The sequence below is a fragment of the Amblyomma americanum genome, chromosome 7 (assembly GCF_052857255.1).
Source record: "Amblyomma americanum isolate KBUSLIRL-KWMA chromosome 7, ASM5285725v1, whole genome shotgun sequence".
Lineage (NCBI taxonomy): Eukaryota > Metazoa > Arthropoda > Arachnida > Ixodida > Ixodidae > Amblyomma > Amblyomma americanum.
This window is the reverse complement of record NC_135503.1, coordinates 91,401,640-91,422,655: the sequence shown is the minus strand read 5'-3', so window position 1 is coordinate 91,422,655 and position 21,016 is coordinate 91,401,640. Positions and strand designations below refer to the sequence as shown.

Below are 21,016 nucleotides of genomic sequence, written 5' to 3'. Positions count from 1 at the left end.
TTGCCGTTTTTCTGAGTGAATTCTTTCTCCTCAGTCAGTCTAGCGTAAATGCTTGAGTCCTGCGTACTGTGCGATGTCCCATAAAGAACGCCAGGTGGTCGAAATTATACGGAGCCTTCCATTACGGCCTTCTTGCCAGCTGCAGTCACTTTGGGACGTTAATCTCCATAAAACCAAACCAATTTTTCGTACACTTCAAATGAGTTCAGTTTATGTAAATAAAAGAACAAACGTATAACAATGCGGATTGTTCTGATATGTGCACAATGCTCACATTGCATCGTGCACTCTAAATGCATTTACAAAGCGCAGAGCAGAGCTGTGATTGCCAGAGCATAATTTTGCCGTTTTTCTGAGTGAATTCTTTCTCCTCAGTCAGTCTAGCGTTGTGCCGCTGCCATTGCACCAGGTCTAAAGCTTAGACCGCCCTGCAGGTCTTCCTCTCAACAGTAGGTCCAAGCTAAGTTACCTAGTTGCACCTCAGGTGCTTTGCGCTCACACATATTTGAAGAGGCCTAAAAGCCCAGATGCTCGTAAGGATCATGTCGCAGAGCAGCATTCACGTTGAGTACATGGCGGGAAGTCAGCCGTAAAGCTTTCTGTCCTGATAGAAGATTTCTCGCGTTGTACTCGAGGACTACCGGACGAAGAGCCCAGTTCGCTGTTTTACGTTTATGTGCATGAATTGGAATCGTTAGCGTTAATCAAATACAGAGGCTTGTTTCTCAGGAAATGATTAAGCTTTTTACATATAAGCAACAAACAGATACGAGAAATTCAACTTTTGAGAGGCCGCCTCCTTGCAGCCGTATTTATCTCACGGCCGACAATAACCAACGGCGTAAGCGGACATCGCCCAATCTTCTTCACATATCTGCTCTAACAAGGAATTCAAAGACAAGTAACAAAAACAAACCGACAATAATGAGCACTTCATATAGAGTGTCTGCGACTTCACAAAACAAAAGCTGAATCGGTATTCTAGGGCATGCAATCAAATTGCGCTGTCGCAGAGATTTGTAGCATTTGCGGTTCATAAAAAATATGGATTGTTTACCTAATGCTACGTGAATCGCGAACTTCGAATCTTTCAGCACACCGTGAATCTGCATCGCGTACTCGACTTCTTGAAGCCCCTGTGCGTACGATTGTGGTACTTCACCTGCTGCAGTTTCAACTCCTCCGAGTACAATGCCATGTACAAACGGGCAAAATTTTCTGCCAACGCCACCAGGATACAAGGCATACCTGCCGCTACCGTGACGTCATGAGATAAAGGCAGATGGTTTCCCCAAGTGCTCGGCAGTGGATAGAGAATCGCAAAAATTTCTTGGTGTGTGTCTGCGAGATCTCTAATCACACGCGTCACTTTGCTTGTTAATGAAGTCTCTTAAAAGCGCGGAAGAATTTTACAGAATTTGAATCCAGTTCAGTGTTTTTGTGGCCATGTAAAAGCTGCTGATGACGTATTTTCGATCAGCGCAGCGAATGGCGGGAATAAAACTTGGCGCACACTAAATTACTTTTGGTAAATTAAGGCAGTTCACTGAATAATTATCTCCTGATAATAGGGTCAGGCCCGACAGTGTTCATCCGACCCATCTTGGGAACAGAGTTATTTTGCCAATTGAACATATCTTAATGCCGATTGCCTGAAAAAAAAAGACATTTTGAAACTCCGCTAACCTTGAACAAATATACTGTGACGTATGTGCTAGTACAAATAAAAATAAATAATAAAAGTTCCTGATGATGCTACCTTTGCAAGCAGCACAGGGGTTAATTGCTGCGAAACATTAATTATAATGGTGACAGAGAAAGTAAATGTACACGCCGAACGCGAAAGCATTATTCTGTGTGAGAGGGCGCGGAATGGGGCAGGTATTTCTCCTGTGAAGTGCTTCGGTGCGTTGATGACAATCATTATAACTTTCTAATTACAAATAATTTTTCTTTATCGATTAACCAGAAGGTGCGCATTGTTCTGTTCAACAGTGGTGGAACTTGCTAGCTCCGTTTCTTACACACCACAGAGATGATTAAAAACTCCTGACCCATTCGAACCGTTCCGCAGTATCAGTTCTGACATTTTGTGCTCGCTGATACTTGGCCTGCGAACACAAAGTCAACTACCTTACTCTGGCGCCGCACCCAGCGCGCCTGCGCCGACTATTTACAGAGGCAACTTATGTCCGATTAAACATGCTCAATCAGTCGAAGAAAAATGAATGTACAAAAATGCTCGGGTGGCGCCCGGTGCGTGGCAGAAAGAAAAAGAAAGATATGATATGGGATAAACGCGTTATAAGAGCTTCTTCGCCTGAGAAACTTGAAAATTGGTTATCATGCAGTTATTGTGATAGAGGTCACCAGCTTACTATGGCAATTTGTTTCTGTGCAGTAATTGTTGTGACCATGTAAATATCGAGACGTTTCTTTAGCGCTTGTCACAGTTACCTTTTGTTTTCGCTCTCCTAACAATAGTGCCCCATTATTGCTTAATAATTTTAAATTTCGATGTGCTGTTTATTTTCTGTTTTAATAGTGCATTTGTAGTGCAAACTTTATTCCTGTACAAGATGAAATAATGAAGAAAGGACTGTGGATCGGACATGTTATTCGAATAGGAAATTAACGACAGCTTTTCGCGGCAGCAGTTTGGATTCTAAAAGGACCATGTGCTGAAGTATGGCAGGTAGTCAGGTGAGGAAGTGAGTTTACGAAATTAGCCAAAATACAACGGCAGCAGCTCGCGCACGGAAAGGCGGGTTGCAGACTGATTGGAGAGATCATGTCCTGGAGCGCAGGAGACATGAGTCACGATAAATTTGATTGCTTGCAGCGCTTTTTTGTTCATGTATTTTGGTACTACACTTGTGAAACAAAAAAAAATGGCGCATAGACAAAAATTGCATGAGTGCCATGACACGTGATTTGGGTAAAAAAATACAGACAGCACCATGCGAGCGAATATTTTCTGCCGGCAATTGTGCCACGTAGACCACAGGATATATATGACAAAAATAATCAAAAGAAATTGAGCCACTAAATAATTCCTCTCTTCAACTTCCGTTGACGATTGCATACTCCATGGCAGGTGTCTCATAGCAAGCCACGAGGTCATGCCGTGAAACCGGCGACTTCTGCTGTCCCATGTCTGCGTTGTTTTTCTCACATGTGGAATGTATAGCACAGCTGGTGCTCTCTGTCACGTAGGCTCGGAAAGGGATTTTTTTTTCCTCCGCGCATGTGTGATGCCCACTAGTACACTTTAGCCGCGACAACTGGCACACGTGAACGTAAGCACATCATGTACTCCTTTATAGGCTATTGGTAGAGTTACTCGTTTAGTGCCCGCGTTTCCTTTTTAGAAAAATAGCCTTTAATGAGTACCTTTGAATGTAAGCATTATGCGATAACCAGTGACGTTTATGGAAAGCCAGACAGACTAACCTTTCACATTTTAATTTCTCGTACCTTTAGTGAATACGGTGTACATGTATTCGAACGCAGGCAGTAGAAATGTCTAAAAATTAAAGAACGCCAGTGACATGCTGGAGCGAGGCGAATTAAGATGGAGATGCAAATATACTCGAGCTTCGCCCATAAAGTCATGCCGGAATGATTTGTCACAACTCGGTATCAGACTTCTGAACAGTTACTCTGAGCGTGCACCTAAACCTCGAAACCAGCAAATAAATCAACATTTGTAGGTTTGATACGGTTTATGAGATTTGATGGTCCAAAGCTGCTCAGTCTACGAGAGACGTCGTAGACGTGGGCTCAGGGCAATTGCACTATGCAGGCTTTATCACCGTGCACTGCCATCGCACAGTACAAAGACCAATAGCATTTCGCCTCTATCCAAATTCGACCGCCGTGGCCATAGTGGAACGCGCGTGTCTCTTGTCAGCATCCGAGCAGCAAAACCTCAGAGCCACCGCGGAACCTTAGCAGGATGTTGGGTTCTAATATCTGCAGGTCTTCAAAAATCCACCTCAATGGAGCGAACAACTCCTTACTTTTGTAGTTTTGTGATGCAATTCAGGCTTTATTGATTGTTTTTTCAACTTGTATTTGCTTTATTTGCCCCGAATGGATCTGTTTGCGCATCATGTGCTATGGCTACGAAATCCTCTGTGTAGCAGGAAAGGAGCTCACACCTATGACACCTCTGAAATCCTTCCCGACATGCTTGTCTTAATCAATGCCCTGTTTTAATCTACATCAGCTTGCGCGTACAGCCTAAAGGATGTGAATATTTTATCTGACCTTGTGTTTGTATTCTAAACGTTCTCTTCTCTTGCCATTGTGAGGAGGCGCACTTGAGCGTTCATTTTTCAGAATGGCACACTCGGAGGTGGAAACTCTGCCGGAGGTGCTCGAGCAACCTGACGTGTACGACAGAAACGCCCATCGCCACGAAAAAGCAGTGGCCGAAATCCTGGACACGTTTCACAAAGCGTTCAGGCCTTTCGAAAACGAGCAGCAACAATATATCGACGTCGGATGTGGTCCCGGAGGTTTCACGAAAGGGTATGCTTACCACCCAGCTTAAGCTTAAGGGAATGGCTAACTAATCGGGCAACTCGATTTGGCAATTGACTACTACTTCCCATTAATTACTTTTCTCATGCTTTAAGGTGTTTCAGATAAATAAATGTAAGTAAATCAAAATTTCCGCAACGCTGGCTTCGGGAAATATTAATATTGATGTCGTGAAACAAAGCCCTGTGGCTGAGCCAAATAATTTCCAAAATTATACCGCGCTCTCAATACAATTCTACAAATTTCTGGACGTACTATAAATATATGACAATCTACAATACATTGTGAAAGTTGACATCTTGCAAGGTATTCTCTTATCTATCACATTTTTTGCTCTGATCAGTGAACTTTATGAATTATTCTTTGATCAGAAAAAGAATGACAACCTCTCGAAGGTGGATATTTTCCTTATTTAAAATTCACGTGTTGAGACTCTATGTAACGACAGCACATTTTACAAAGTTCACAACTGAGCTAGTTGGAACGACTTAGGCATATGAGTAGGATTCAAACTTTGGTATAGGTGCCTAATGGTTATGGGTTGTTATAGTGGGCTCGTAAGGTAGGCAAGTCGGGAAACGGAAGATTTTTCTTACAATTGCAGTTCTGAAAAAAGAACTTTCCCTTAAACAACTTCGCTAAGTCAGTTTAACGAGAAACGACCAAAGCATACTTGACGAATTTCAGTTCTACAACAAAATATAGTTACCTAGGCTATCTATACAGTCGAACCGAGGAACTTTCGGTACACTGACACAATGGATGTTCTGCTATCAGATAGCTTATGCATTGATGACTTCAGGCATGCTCATGTCATTGGGTTCTTGTCAATTTAATTGCCATTTTCGCTGTGCGTGTCTTCATTCTTTCTCCGTCTTACGACCAGACTTTGCGCTTAACACTCCTTCAACAAGACTGCCCACTGCTATGTCATTCAACATCAAAAGCCAAATTCTGGGCCCCAACTGTTTTTCTTATATCCGTTTTCATTTCGTTAATATCGACACTCTCGAAATTTTTCGCAAAACCTGCTTTTTCTGTCAGCTTCCCATGGCAAGGAAACCACCAGAAAGGCAGCAGGCGTTAGCTCTCCCCTCCGGCCAATCCGGATTGTTAAAAAATTCATGCAGAAACCATCGAAGGTGATTTCTCAGTAAGCGAAAAGCTTTCTTATCGCGCTCAGTTATCCCTGCAACTCTAGTAGAAAACTCTTCTCGGCAGGGTGGTTATCACTTGACAAGCGTTCACAGGTACGTTGGCGCCTGGTCAAGGAGTCTAAACTGACCGCTGGTTTGCAGGCGTCTGACGCGTATGAACGGGTTCCTTGCGACACAATTCTTTCTGTGATTTCATTCAAAATCTGAAGGTGTGGCGGCATCGGAGGATACGAAAAACCATTGCTACAAAGTTTGGGAACCTTCCTCTGTGAGGCGCAGCCCTTTCAAGTCCCGCAAAGAACGAATGACGCCACATCTTTGTTAGAGAACTCCGCCAACACAAGCATGATCCTGTCGGGCGTTCTGAATACCGAAACGTCCGGCTTAAATAATAAGCGTTTGGACACGTCGCAAGGCACGCCGAAGGGTTCATCAGTGAAACGTTTTTGAAGGTATTTTTCTGTGCCAATTTGTCGGTTTGCTTTCATGCGAGGCCGACCGTCGACGGGCGTCCACTATAGACATTTGCTGTACACGATGTTCTTGTGTTCGGCACTCTGCGCAAGGTAGGGTTGGCATGTTTTCTTAGCGCGTGAACAACAGCCTTCTTCCATTTCTTCTTAGGTGAGAACAAACTGTGGTGACATTTTATAGAACATTTAATTTACTAAAGCGCCCACAATCGCCGCCCTGTTTCCTGGCACAAAGCCAACACTCCCAAAGCTGTACACAGGACGCGAGAAAGCTATACGCTTTAAAATCTTATTCTGCATCGAGCGAGAGTAAGGGACTCCGACTACTCAATTTCGACGACATCGCCAATTATCCCAAAGCTGGTGCTCTGTGCTTGAACTAAAAACTCCCAAGAACTTTTGAAGAACAAAAGGTGTTGATAGCCACTACGCTGTTTGAACTGGTTGTGTGACAAACTGTACCCTTTGGTTTTGGTTTTATGTGGGTTTAACGTCCCAAAGCGACTCATGCTATGAGGGACGCCATACTGAAGGGCTCCGGAAATTTCTGCCACCTGGGGTTCTTTAACGAGCACTGACATCGCACAGTACACGGGCTTCTGGAATTTCATCTCCATCGAAATTCGGCAGCCTTGACCTGGATCAGACACGCGTCTTTCGGGTCCGCAGCCAAGCGCCATAACCAATGAGGCACCGCCGCGGCAAAACTGTACCCTTTACATTACTGTTAAAGCAAAAGGTAGTGCGGCCCAGGTAGGCGCTTACATAAGCATGTTCCAACGAGCAGTCCTAGATATACTCATGACCTCCTCCTACTGTTTGTGGTAACATCGACACCAGTTCAGACCATTCGGACAACCTCCCCAGAGTCTCTCAATTTGCTCTGTGCAGGTATTTGTTACCTCGCTGTCTTCCGTGCCGGAGACTCGTGGCGGTGGACAAATCGGCAGCCATGCTCAGATTTGCCGCAGAGAAGTACCCGCATCCAAAGATCGACTACCTCCCTCTCGACATCTCGCAAGACGTGGACGAATTCGTGGACAGACAAGGCCAGTTCCAGCGGGTGTACTCTTTCCTAACCCTCCACTGGGTAAGGGACCAAGGGCGTGCCATCCGCAACATCGAGAATTTGATGGCGGCCGGAGGAGAGTGCATCTTGCTCTTTAAGACGAGCTCGCACTTCTTCCATCTCTTCGCTGCAATGATGAACTCTCCGCGTTGGGAAAAGTACAGCCAGGCAAGTTTTATACGTTTTGACAAGCATGGATGCCTCGTAGTCAACATAGAGGTGCGGGCACATAGAAGAATATAGCGGGAGACCTACCTTGACTTGCTTTCGCTTATAAAGCTTCCGATTATATTCGACGACGGAATGCCGTACGGCTGTACGCCCGTTGCAACTTCCACCTTCTACTTAACGAAGAAGTTCCTTATATGACAACCGATGTGCCCTCCCTGCAACTGAAAAACCCCGTTCATAACAGCTTGGACTATATGACCAAAGGCATACAAATTTTTTATACAACTGCCTAATCCCTAGTCCACGCGTGTATTGGTCTAAATTGGAAGCTCTTGGCTCTGGGAAAATGTGAACGAGGGAGTCTTCAACTCCAACCTGATATAAAGTCGACGAGAAATGAAACTCCATTCTGTCGATGGCACAGCATTCCAACATCGTGTTTCGGCTCTCGGGTTGTGTCCCAACTTTTTAAACGGCAGTGTTAGGTTAACTTGTGCCACAATGCATCCCAAAACCTAACACACACATAAATTATTTGCGCGGTGTTAACTTCTTCTGTAAAAAAGGGTGTGAAAAAATTTCTCTTCAGCAAAAGCATTCGAATTAACGCCTTACGCGCCTTACGCTCGGTGCTTGTTACTTGAAGAAGTTTTTTCAGCGCCACATAAACGACAACGACACAGAAACACGTACAAGGGACGTTATCGTATATGTAGCACCGAAAAGACTTCTTCAAGAAACCATGCTTCGATAACTAGCCCCACAATGCGTTTTCCTAAGGGCGTGTTTCCGTTTAGGGTGCAAAAACGCAGACCTATTCTATTGCATTATGAAATCTACTGAAACGAACGCCTTTTAATATGCTCTTTTTCTTTCTAATCAAATCCCGTCTATTGCCAATTTGCCGTGCTGCGTAACCGAACGTTGTCCGACTTTACATTGAGAGAATGGAATCATGCCAACGCAAACGGCGGTCTGTTTTATCGTTCAAAAAGTCTTTCGCGCAGGCTTCCCTGTAAAGTATGCCTTAAGCTGTTGGCCACCGCCGGTGAGCATTAGTACTTCATGCAGCACTTGTGTTGTGTACGTTATTCGCCGTTTATTCTTTTGAAACACATCATCACTATACCCAAAAAAAAGCCGATTTCGTCGTGCGTTACCGGTTGACCTTTAAGTGAGCCAGAGGTCAAGCGTGGCTATAGGCCTTATTATATGTGGTCCACCATGGTGTCGCACCACTTGACCTTTCACCTTGGCCTTTGGCCTTTCTATTCGCCGGTAGAAGGCGGTAGAATAAGCTGCAGCGTTCAATAGGGGACGAACCTCTCGCGATCAACCACGAATTTAACCGCCACCTGGGAGGGTGGGTGCACTGCCTATACAGTGAGCGGAACGCACTGATCGCTAGGGGCGCCAAGCTGCGTCTACCTCCCAGATACACCGCAGCTTTCGGTCTCTAACCAGGTTCAGCAGTAGTTAAACCGCCACTAATTTTGCACGCCGGGTGCATCCTTTCAAAATTACTATTTCAGCATTATTTTTGCTGAAGGTTTTTAATTTTTATATCAGTGTCATAATGACCTGTACGACCATAATTTGTATAAAAAAACCAAATAACGTTTTAGCATTAGAATTCCACACAAGCATTTACGAATAGAACGGAGAACATATTTTGACAAAACTTTACAAGCGGATGAGCCACATGCCGGTGCACATGAACATTACAGGCGCGTCCAGAATAGTATAGGCTCTCCGAAAGCAAGGTATAATAACCATTGTGCCTTCTTTTTTCCACACCGCCATCGCGTTATATCTGATCAAAAGGGGCTGCTCTGCTTCGAAGAACGCTGCCAGCTGATCCCTTGTCCTCAGCGAGCAGTGGTTGCCAGGGACACCGTACTCTTGCGCTCAATTGAATTTATGTTTCTGCGCAAATAATACCTTTAGTTCATCGCAGGCACTTTTTGGTCCAAACTGAAGGCTCAGCGCACGAAGGACGGGACAGAGAGACAAACACAGCGCTGTGTTTCTCTCTTTCTCAGTCCCGTCCTTTGTGCGCTGAGCCTTCAGTGTGAATCATGTACCGACTAGCCCAGAGAAATACCTTATCGCAATACTTTTTGGTCCCTCAAATATTTTGTGTACTTGAGGTTGCTTGCACAATCTCTTGCTTCGTCATTTTACAAGCCGCCACGGTGACTCAGTGGTCATGGTGCTAGGCTGCTGACCTGAAAGGCGCGTGTTCGATTCCGTCCGCGGCGGTCGCACTTAGATGGAGGCGAATTGCTAGAGAACAGCGTACTGTGCGATGTGAGTGCAAGTTAAAGAATCTCAGGTGGTAGTAATTTTCTCGAGCCCGCGCATAGCTTGAGTTGTATTAAGACATTAAACCGCATAAAACTATGACCCTCATTTTTCGGAAAGAAATAAACGTATCAAAATAAATGTGTGCTCATTTACCGTGTAAAAAGACATGTCAACGTTCCGGAACCCGTTCGGATTTCCTGATCAAAGTGAAGAACCTGCCGTGAAAGACGAAGCTTATGTACATTTAACTAATGAGCATTATGATTTTCCATATGCCATGTGAACATTTTCCTTCGTTCTGTTTGGTGTTTTCGAAATAGAGCGTGTTACCAATGATTCTAGTTTAAGCTGAGCCAAGAGACTGCTTCCAGTAGCCATGAATTGTATGCTTTCCAAAGCGATTTTATTCCCTTCTTCTTGTCAGTGTTCGGCTACGGGACTGGAAGCCGTCAGATTCCTGCTGACCTGAGAGCGGGACTCTTTTAGACGTCTCCGCATATTTCCTATCTTTCCGATGTAAACATCGGCCCAACTGTCACTAGGTATCTCGTATATGATAAAAGGAAACTGTGAACAAGTCACTCAACTTTTACACTTAAAAGAATGCTATGGTATGCCGTTAAACTCAGGACTACGAAATGAAGATTTTCATGTTGATGATGATTGCACTGTGAAAAACTGGGCAACTCTTGAAAATCGACACATGTCAACTTTATGTAGCCCGTTAGCCACTTCATTCGCGGCTTCTAGCTTGTCATCACGGTTTTCGATTTATCAACTTTTTTCAGATACATCACAGCGGTGATATGTTTCAAACCAGATTGATGTCTTGTAGCGACACGATGCACTGGTGAATGTAAAAACTATCAAACATTTATTCAAGGAGCAGTGGCGTTCTCACTCCTATTGATACCATATATCAACTACGCAACATGAATTTTAGTGCAGCTTCTCGCAGGCTTATCGCGAGACAAAAAAGTGAAGCTCCTCTAAAGACAATAAGATGAGTACAGTTGTGAACTGGTGACGGGTACATTTGTGAACTGGCACATTTGTGACTGCTATTTCTTACGCATTTGGGTCGTTAGCAGTTTCGCAGAACTAAATAAGTTCTTAATAATTTTTGTGGCCTGTTGCGAATTTCTTCAATGAATTAAAAAAAATCCATGTTTCTTTTCAACACTCAGGTTCTGAAAAATCTCGTTCCAGAGAGTGCATATTTAAGTGATGTCGGAACATTGAGAACTTACGCTAAAGAACTTGTGCGCTATACAAACCTCACTCCGTTAGCTTGCGAAGTTTTCCTCCCGCCTCAAGAACTGCACTGGAACACGAAAACAATGACGGGTGAGTAATTTTCTGCCTTCTTTTTTTTATCTGATAACAGCACCCCACCGTGCCTTAGAGACGTCTCAGAGATATATTTCATGAGTGCCCGTGGGCAGAAAGCAAATTAAGAAGTATAGTCTTCACTGCGCGGAGAAGATGAGCTTATTATTTTAGTAATGTTTCTTAAAACATTATAACATGACCAAACGACCAGCAGACGCAGCCACTAATCATGTGCTTCTCGCGTTTTTGCACAATTGGAAGATAAATTTCACATAGGCCGCCTCTAAAAGGCTGCATGCGCGGCTGCTTTCAAAAGACTCCTAGTTTTTGTTAGTATGCGCTGAAGAAGAAAGAGGGCTGCATAGGTCTTTCCACTTTGCATTCTACTCCACGACTCGGCCGAAAGTGCGATCTTAGTAACAAACCAGACTGTGTATTACAACCTGCTGTCATCATCATCATCAAGCTGGCCACGCCCACTGCAGGGCAAAGTCCTCTCCCATGTCTCTCCAATTAACCCTGTCCTTTGCCAGCTGCACCCCCCCCCCCTATGCCTGCAAACTTCCTAATCTCATCCGCCTACCTAACCTGCCACCCCCTGCTACGCTTGCCTTCTCCTGGAATCCACTCCGTTAGCCTTAAGGACCAATGGTTATCATGCTTTTGAATTACATTCCCTGTCCAAGCCCATTTCTTCCTTTTGATTTCGATTTCGACAAACTGCTGCACACGCGTGCAACTGCAGAACGAAGTGGCACGTTCCTCTTAATCCTTAAAGTGTACAATTAATTATATATGCTGATGACAGTACTGTGCTTATTTCTGGTAATGATCCCAATGCCCTTGTGTCACATTGTAATGATGTACTTAAAAAATTGTCTGTCTGGTCCCAATTAAATCGCATAGAAATAAACACCCAGAAAACGAAAGCTATTTTATTTCGAGCCAGAAATAAGAAATTCATTCTAGAAAATTCTCTAATGATTAAAGATAAAAATATTCACCTTGTCGATACTCACAAAATTCTCGGTGTCTATTTTTCGTGCCATTTGAGTTGGGACACTCATGTCAACTACGTTACAAGGAAAATCTCTTCAGTGACTGGAGCTATGTCGCGATGTCGTACTGTTCTGCCGCAATAAGTTAAACTTCAGTTATATAACGCATTATTCGCCCCGCACGTGAGCTACTGCACTTTGGTGTGGGCAAGCACCACAAGAGCAAATATTGAGAAGATAATAGTTCTGGAAAAAAGGTACCTTCGCTACTTAGCCAATATTGATCATCACTCTACGACAAGGCATCTCTTTGCAAAATACAAAATTATTAGTTTTGACTATCACTATGAATACCGATTGCTACATGCTTTCTGTTTTTCTCAGCATGACAGCCAGAGTTTCCTTCGTTCGATGGCATTGCTGCAACCTAGAGCTACTCCTTCTTTAACTCGAATTTCCGAACCCTTGTTAGTCCCATACTTTCGCACTCAGTACAAATTGCAATCATTAAAACACAATATGCCGGTCTTATTAAATCAACACAAACAGGTAGCCTTATAATCCCCAAAAGAGCTACGAGTACACTTTTCTCAATTGTAATTGATAACAATCTATTGTTGTGATAAATCATGCTGCAGGTCTGTATTTCCTGATGCCTTCTGCTACTCAGCGTTTGTAATTAATGTTTGCTTACTCTGCGACCAATCTCTGCTGCCGCTCTGTAAACGGCTCCAGGGCCCCAGTCAAGTTGTAGGCAGCAACTTTTAGCCCTGGAGACCGTCCAGTTTTCTGGTAAATAAAGAATTGAATTGAATTGAATCATTACTTCTCCGCTTAATTAGTATATGCAGGTGTCAAGAAAATCATTTAGTATAGTTTGCAGCGGAAAACACCAATGGTAATTTTTCTACGCGTATTTAAAAAATTTCATACAATGTCTCAGAATGGTTAAATATTGCAACATTGTAAACAGCTGAGGATTGATCAGAGGAACCGCACTATTTATTTTTAAGATTACCTAGACGCTTAGAACTCAAAAAAAATGTTATGCGACTGGAAGACAAGCTAGGCAGAAATAAGGCGGATGACGGGTTATTCAACAAAGCTCGGTGTTTCAGATATATTATTTAGTTGGTTCTCGAGGGGACAAAACAACACGCTGTTAAAGATGTAAAGTCCGCGAAATTTTTTTGAAACAATGAAATTGCTTCCAACTGTTACGCACCCCCAAAAATGCTCTGAAATAACAGTCTGCACAATTGTTTACAAAACACCGTAGAGTAAGTTCACACAGCAGTCCAAAAAGTGGCATCAAACAATGGTCACGGCACCTCTGGCAGGAGGATTAGCGACTACCGTCGACGTCCCGGCGTCATGACAACAGGCGGGCATTATTGGTTCGGCAGTCCAATTTGAGGATCAATAATTAATTCGTTCCTTAGTTCTAGCCAACTTTACTACCAGAAAAGCACTATTAACGGCGCGGAATTATTCCCTAGCATATAAACAGGCACAAATCATAAAAATCATTAAAATCATCACTAAACACAACGTACTACGTGATCGCCGTACTTTCCGCACAGGCACTGTGTGCATGCCCCCCCCCCCCCCCCTTTGGATCCCTGTCTTGCTTTCCCCAATAAATGCTAGAGCCATTGTCATGTTGATTGCGGAAGTACATGCAAAATGTTCCCGCTGTAGGAACAATTTTCTGAGCATTGTTCTGGAGAATCAACTTTTGGGTCTTCTGATTGCATTAAATTCAGGCTTTGACGGAAATCCGTCTCGTCGGGAAGGCTCATGGTGGGAAAGTAACGCCAAAACACCAATCGAGAGAATGTATTGATGCACGCTGACGCATTCGCGTTGAGAGTTGTTCAGTGTCAGCTGAAATCGCATCTCTCTAACGGCAATGCAGGGTTTGACATCACAGGTGTCACGGCCTGAAATCAACGTTTCACGTATTCTGAACGCGGCTTCCTGTCATCACAAGGGCTGTTAACAAAGCAAATAACCTTAATGTGCAACTTTTTATCCCTTTAATACTAGAGGTGAATGTCATGTTAATTCCATTTGATGGCAGCAAAGGTGCCCAGGGTAGCAATAGCAAAGTAACGAGCGATGCTCGCTTTAAACCGTTTCCTGCCCTTAGTTGCCGACACTCCACTGATGTTCAGCTAATTGTATTTAACAGCAAACAATACAAGAACCAGAATCCTGGTTTTCAGCAATTCCAACCGGTAACTGAAGCAATAATTTGTTTTGTTGACGAACATGTACAAATCTCTTTGTTGAAATTCACACACAAATGCACAAGCCTGCAAATAAGAAACAGCACGTGCTAACCACGTGGTTGCAAAAGAAATCACAGAAAGCTTTACGTATATTTAAATAAATTAATGCATACAGCGCAAAGCAGAATCTTATTCAGAACCATCAAAGCGTGCAGGTGACTTCGTCTTCATTCAGGTCACCCCTGCAAATTTTATAAACATGAGAACCTAGCAACAGCGTACACAGTAGGACTGCGGCCGGCTTGTCCCAACCGTTACCTGCCCTGTCTGAATTCCTGTCCCGAAAAAGGCGCTGAACTTGTGGGTGCGACACTGTTCGATAGACTTCTGGACCTGGATGCAAAGCCCAATCCTCAAACTGTACTTGACAGGTATGGTTCAAACAAATACAAGCTGGCATCTGCTTTTTATGGCCATCACCACCTGTGAATGGGGTGTCTCTAGCAAGAAACAAAGCGTGGTGACATTTGGGCCAGTTCATATCACAGACAAAGTTTTTCCCAGCCAGCATATCATACCTGGAAGCTCTGTTTCGGTTATTTCAGGCGCAAGACTATCGTGAGGAAAATTTTTAAGTAAAAAAACCGACTGAACTTGTGAGCGAAACACAAAAAATAGAAAATGCGTTTCTATCCTAAATACTGTCTGTTTTGTGCAATTTTTCTTGCAGTGATTATTGACCAACTTGCCCCAAAGTGTGCGCTACTCAACAAGGCCATTCAATAGTGATGTCAAGCATCAAAATATTATCTCAGGCAGAAACAAACCAGCCTCGTGTCCACACCATCAGGACACAGCATCCTTCTGCCCTAAAATGTCGTCTACGAGCATAAAAATTGCTGGCAGTGTCCTGAACTGATGATAATACCACCGAGCTCAACTGAGTATGCGATCACTTCGAAAACGACACCTTTCACATGGCAGGTTGCCCAAAGAACTCTCAGCAGCAGCCTCTTTCATGCTTAACCTTGCTAGAGCCTGTGATGTCGATTGCGAATTATTGGCACAGTTCTTTAGGCTATCAGAACAACACAGCTGAGCCAAACTTTCATGCAATTCTGCAGAAAGTATCGAAGTAAAGCGTATCGGTTGGCTGTGTGCACCGTTAGTGCTAGCATTTACTTCTCTTAGGTCAGAAATGCAAGACGGCTTTTCGTGTGACGACTTTCAGTATTGAATTATTTGCTGCTAGTTTCTTTTTATGACGAGATTTATTGCCTCAGGGCATGAATCGATAAAGGTGTGATGAAGGATGCAGCAGTGATTCATCACAACTTCCTCTTGCGGGAAACAGTTCTCCGAGATCTGCTCGAATCAGATCCTGAGAGCGAAGAACTAATCTTGTTGGTCTTTTCTTGTTTTTCAGAATCACTCCTTTCATTCAACCCAGTCTACTCGCTGCTGAATGACGAAGAGCGGGAAGATCTTCGGAAATACATAAGAGATTTCGCTGCCCCAGTGTGCATAGACAGTTTCAATCAAAGACCTTCAAACCGGATGCTTATTTTTATTCATGCCTACAAAGAACACAGCGCTGCGAACACAGCAACCTGCGCTACAGCTGTAAAACTGAATTAGTAAATGAATAACGCATCGCTAGCTCCTTCACACAAGCCGTGCAATCGCAGTTGGGCCAAGGAAAAACCTTGAACTGTGGAAGTGATTAAAAACCAAAAATTTACTTCTGTCCGAAACTGCGGCCGTTTATTATGACATCTAAAAAAACAGAGTGAGAAATCAGTAATAAACAACTTTTTAAAGAATAATAGTTGTAGTTAATATCATGTTTTGTGTGCTGTCGCGTTCTGCGCAAACATTTGATAATATTGACTGTTCTTCTTACCAATAGCCTTTATTGTGAGTTAATGGTTTCCAATCGTATCATAGTATAGTTTCTTCAATACCTTGAGCGTCCAGCGCAACCGTGCTTCACAATAATTCTGTTTGGTTTTTCCTAATGACTCTCAAATAAGTACGGAAGGCATCCACTGTAAATGCACAGTTTACGACTTTTCCAAATACTGTTTAGTCTCTTACATCAGGGAATCCAATAATTGCACTCATTAACCTAACTCCAAAACTGTGCCGCCGTAGCGACCGCTACTTTATGCGAACTATCATGTGCTGCTGGCTTTTGTGGAGCGAAACAAAGTAGCGGATCTCAAACGGTTACCGGGTTACCGTGTCCGGCTGAGCTCTTGGTGGCTGCACGTCATTTCACCGATGTCCAGTGCAGTACTGGATAAGGCCCACTGGCTAGCCTCATAGTGAGTTTTAGGAGGTTGGAAGGAGGAGCATATTGATTTTCTGATTGTGTATTATCCTATTTGTGTTTGGAGAGAAGTTTCTCAGTCTAAGAAAAAGAAATTTTATTCCGACTGCACTTTTAGAGGCTTTTCTCTAATTGTACTCGACAAAACAAAAAAAAAGACGACCGGTTCTCAAGCACATATAGATGTGCTAAGCTGCGCGCACATCCCGGAGTCTTGCGTGAAGTCAGTTCTTCAAAAGCGAGGCGATAACAGCCTCTTTTACAGCTTTAACAGCGTCTTTTTTGCACCATATTAATTTCCAGCTCCAATGAGAAAATATAACTGCAGGCTGAATTTTCCTACCATGTTTCAAAATTTTGTTTTTCCATCTGATGAGACTGATGGCCAGCCGCCATTATGTTCTCGGATGAAGCTTCCGCGAAGTGTGCGCACTCAGTTACGCATCTATAGTGATATCGATGCAGGGATCGAAAATATCTAGAGAAACAATTGCAAGGTGAGTTTTGAGGCACGCGCATAGAGAGGGTAAGCACCTTCGTGGTTCTGGAAATGCATTCCGCCGTCACAAAGACAAGATATTAGAAAACAACCACCGGCTTCACTCCGAGCTCCTCGTGGACAGCGCCGTCATGAGAGCATTCCTTGTCGTAAAAACGCAAATAGGTGTGGCCTGAAGTGCAAAATCGCCAAATTTGCCTTGCTCCACCGCCTTTATTATCGCGATTAGTGCCGCCTGGGCAAGTGTCGCCCCTGTCACACCACGCTGTCAGCACCTGCATGTTTTGCCCATCTGATGAGCCGTACCTCCGATGGTGACGTACGCCAGCAGAGGCCACAATTAGAGTCGCCGAGCGAACCAGCATAGCACGCACATCAAAATTACTTTCTGAATGCGTTAAATCAATGGTTAAAAGCACGAAACATTGCTTTCTTCGCTACGACTTACCAAAAACGACCAATTGGGTCCAAAAATTTTAACAAGTGTGGCCCGGCATCACGTTACAAAAACGGCGACAGTTTGACAGTATCAGTAACACTCAGTGTTTCGATATAATTAATCCACGATTTTCATCAGTGTTCAGGAATGAACATGAAGCATCGTTTCTATATCCTACTTCACTTCCTCAATGCCACCCATCATTTTTCTTCGATATAGTATTTCTTCCATAAGTCACCGATTAAAAATTTTTGTCACCAAATGGAATTAATAAAATTAGCTCTCAGTTTAGCATAACCCCAAGGATATTGCTTCTGAACATTTGTGTTCGTTGGTTTCGCAGTCACTCGACGCAGGTATCATCCAAAATGAGTGGAAAATGACAAGGTTTTTCCGGTGTTAAAATCAGGTAGCACTGACTCATCACTGGAATACCATCCCGTTTCGCTGACTAGCATATCTGTTAGTTCACGGAACACGTTATCCACTATCAGGTTATGCAGCCTATAGATTGCTCAAATTGTTTTACTCCATTTCCACATGGATTTTGTTGATGCGAGTCATTCTCTGGCCAGCTTTCTTCATAATCTTTAATAAATTATTTATAGTAACTTACGAACTGATGACATCTTTTTAGACGTTTCCAAACCATTTTATCAGATACCTTATGAACGCCTACTCCTAAATCTATTGCTACTAACTTGGATCTACCAATAGTGCCATCTATAAATGAATTGCTCACACATTGCTCATACTACTCGTTCGTTGCCGATACTTATTGATCTCTAGTCTTGTAAATGTAACGTCAGGTGCTCCATAAGGAAGTGTCGTTGGTCTCCTTCTATTTCTTATTTCCATTCATCATTTGCTACAAAATGCGTATTGATATACCTATCTGTTCCCTGACGACGTCGTTATATATTTATACCCCGGTAAATAATAATATTGAACAAGAACTCATCCAGATCACCCTTAACCGCATTCAAGCACGGTGTAATTCTTGGTTGCTAACATTTAGTCCCAATAAATGCATGCTCATGTCTTTTCATCGCAGTCACATCACCCACTTGTTTGCACACGCGATTTCTGGTTTTCCTGTTGATTGTCCCAACCTATACTTACCTAGACAAGCCTTTCAGCAATGATGTAAGCATTGGAAAAACCTAACTTCATCCGGGAACAAACTAGCCTTCCTTAAAGGCGATGCTCATGCCGCTCCGCAAAATGCAAAGTAACTTTCCCACACAACTTTGATCAGGTCAAAACTAGACTATGGGTACGCCGTGGCAAACGTTCCTCATTGATTCATTAGAAGCAGCGCACAACACAGCCGACCGTTTCATTTTTCGTGCATACACATACGGTATAAGCGTTTCATATCTCAAGCTAAAGTTCCATTTACCCAGGATTTCCCTCTATCTCCACATTGCTAGCCTTTGTTCATTTCACGGATATTGTTATTCCCAGCTTAGACAGGCAGAACACATTGGCGAACTCCCAACACGCACGTCTCACGGCATTAGTCATCAATTGAATGTTTCACGCGCAACATGACAGTACTACTACTTTCTAGAAATCATTTATCATCCAAACCACAAGTCAATGAAACGACCTTCCTGATGAAATCGCATCCATCACATGCCCATTGATCTACCTAGTCAATGTCATTTCGCACCTATCGTCAAACAAAAAAATTAGGTTAGTTTCTTAAGTTAACCCCACTCTTAGTATTCCCCATAGAGGCGAGTATTTAAGGAAATAAAAGTGAAATGAATGAGAAATTTCACGCTGGCTTCTATTGGATGCAGGCATCTAAGTAGCTGTTCTGGTCATTAAGGCCGTCGAAATGGTTTCGTTTTGTTTTTAACAGTAATACAAAGTTCGTAACTGATGTGAATTTATTGTGCAATCTATGAGTGACAAAAATTGGCTGTCGTTTAGCTCTGATTAGCCTTAGTTGAATTGCGAAAGCTTCTTTTCCTTGGCTCGTCGTCAACGACTCATTCTACATCTCATTCCGACGCTCTCGAGAACTCAAACAGGTCTCTTCCGCAGCTGAAGAGCCACTCCGGGACGTGGCACGACTTCTTCTAGCCGCATATTCTTTACGACGCTTATCGAGTCGTGCGGCGCGCTGTTGTGACGTCTCTTGAGCGCGTTGTCTCTTCTTCGCTTCGTTCTGTCGTTGTTGCGTCTCTTTCGCGCTCTCCATAATGACTACTGCTGCTGCTGCTGTAGCTGATAGGAAGAAAAGGAAAGAGCACGGGCCTGCCTACTGGCTCAAGCCGAGCCACGCTCGCTGCCACGTGCTGAAAACAGGAGAGTTAAAGGATAGAAGAGCAAAGATACAAAGAAAAGGCGCGCTCATATGATCCTGGCCGATCACAGAGGCAGTGCAATACCGGGCCGACCCATGCCAGAGTGCTTCAAGCCGAGCAATACGCACTGAAGCGAGAGGCGAAGCGTATATATATATATATATATATATATATATATATATATATATATATATATATATATATATATATATATATATCCACTCCGCGAGGCGACACCCACTGTCCCTCTACCCCAGCGGAGCACATCTGCTGGAGCGAGCGGCCGACGGCGGCGGCGCCATCTGTTGGAACGCGCTGCGGCGTTGATAGGCAACGGCGGCTCAAGGTCTTTCGTGGGCTGCGCATATGACATACGGCATACGGCGGAACGAGCCTAAATAGCTCGCTGGCTGGAGTAGTAAAGCTTTCGCTCTAAAAAATGAATGATCCAAGCAATTTTCTCGAAGTAGTTAATAAAAAGGCTAAGGCGCCCGCGCAAATTTTAGCCCCGAGCCTTTTTAAAGCAGCCAATTTGAAGCAAAACCACCACCACCGACGGCAGCTCTGCTCGCCGTGGCTATTAGTGCGTACGTATCCTCGCCTGACATCTTACGCTACTTTATGAAGCAAACGCACCAGACAGTATTGAGCGTATGGGAACAAGAATTTGTCAAAATATATTTTTATTCTTAAATCCCCGCATTATATCACAACACGTAGCATGAATGTTCATGTTTCGTGTATTATTCAGTGTTTAAAATATTTGAGAAGCAGAGATATTTTCGAATTTTTTGCGTCAATAAGTGTATGTGCCTACCTCACATGTTTCCTCGTGCACGACCACTATACGCGTCCAGCGCCGCCTATAGGGGTGCCACTGAAACCCACCTAGCGACCGCCGTAGAAAACACAGGCGGGGCACTTTTCCCTTCTTCCTCATTCCTGCAGCAAGCATGGCTGAAGTTCGCACATGTGATTTGCCGTTTGTGCGCGTGCGTGATGATTATTTCTGTGGAGACAGCTTCCGAAAAAGAAGTAAACTGTTTGAAAGTCGACATGTGTTCGACGTCGCAGCTGTATGGGACGATCCGATCCGCATTCGTGCAAAATGCTTGTCGCAAACAAGTGTCACAAAGCCC

General features: G+C 43.6%; 1 protein-coding gene across 4 annotated transcripts; it reads left to right on the top strand.

The window, feature by feature from the left end:
* Window positions 1–3,190: 3,190 nt before the first annotated feature.
* On the top strand, window positions 3,191–16,112 carry LOC144099396 (juvenile hormone acid O-methyltransferase-like). Of its 4 annotated transcripts, none has more exons than XM_077632653.1 (5): window positions 3,191–3,299; window positions 4,345–4,536; window positions 7,070–7,415; window positions 10,913–11,072; window positions 15,716–16,112. In XM_077632653.1, the coding sequence occupies exons 2-5, from the start codon at window positions 4,346–4,348 to the stop codon at window positions 15,925–15,927; spliced, it is 909 nt and encodes a 302-aa protein (XP_077488779.1). In that variant the 5' UTR covers window positions 3,191–3,299; window position 4,345; the 3' UTR covers window positions 15,928–16,112. The 4 variants fall into 4 exon arrangements, with proteins under 4 accessions (XP_077488779.1, XP_077488781.1, XP_077488778.1 ...); XM_077632655.1 differs by having other exon boundaries at window positions 3,270–3,299; window positions 4,317–4,536; window positions 7,070–7,268; XM_077632652.1 differs by having other exon boundaries at window positions 3,270–3,299; window positions 4,317–4,536.
* The last annotated feature ends 4,904 nt before the right edge of the window (window positions 16,113–21,016 follow it).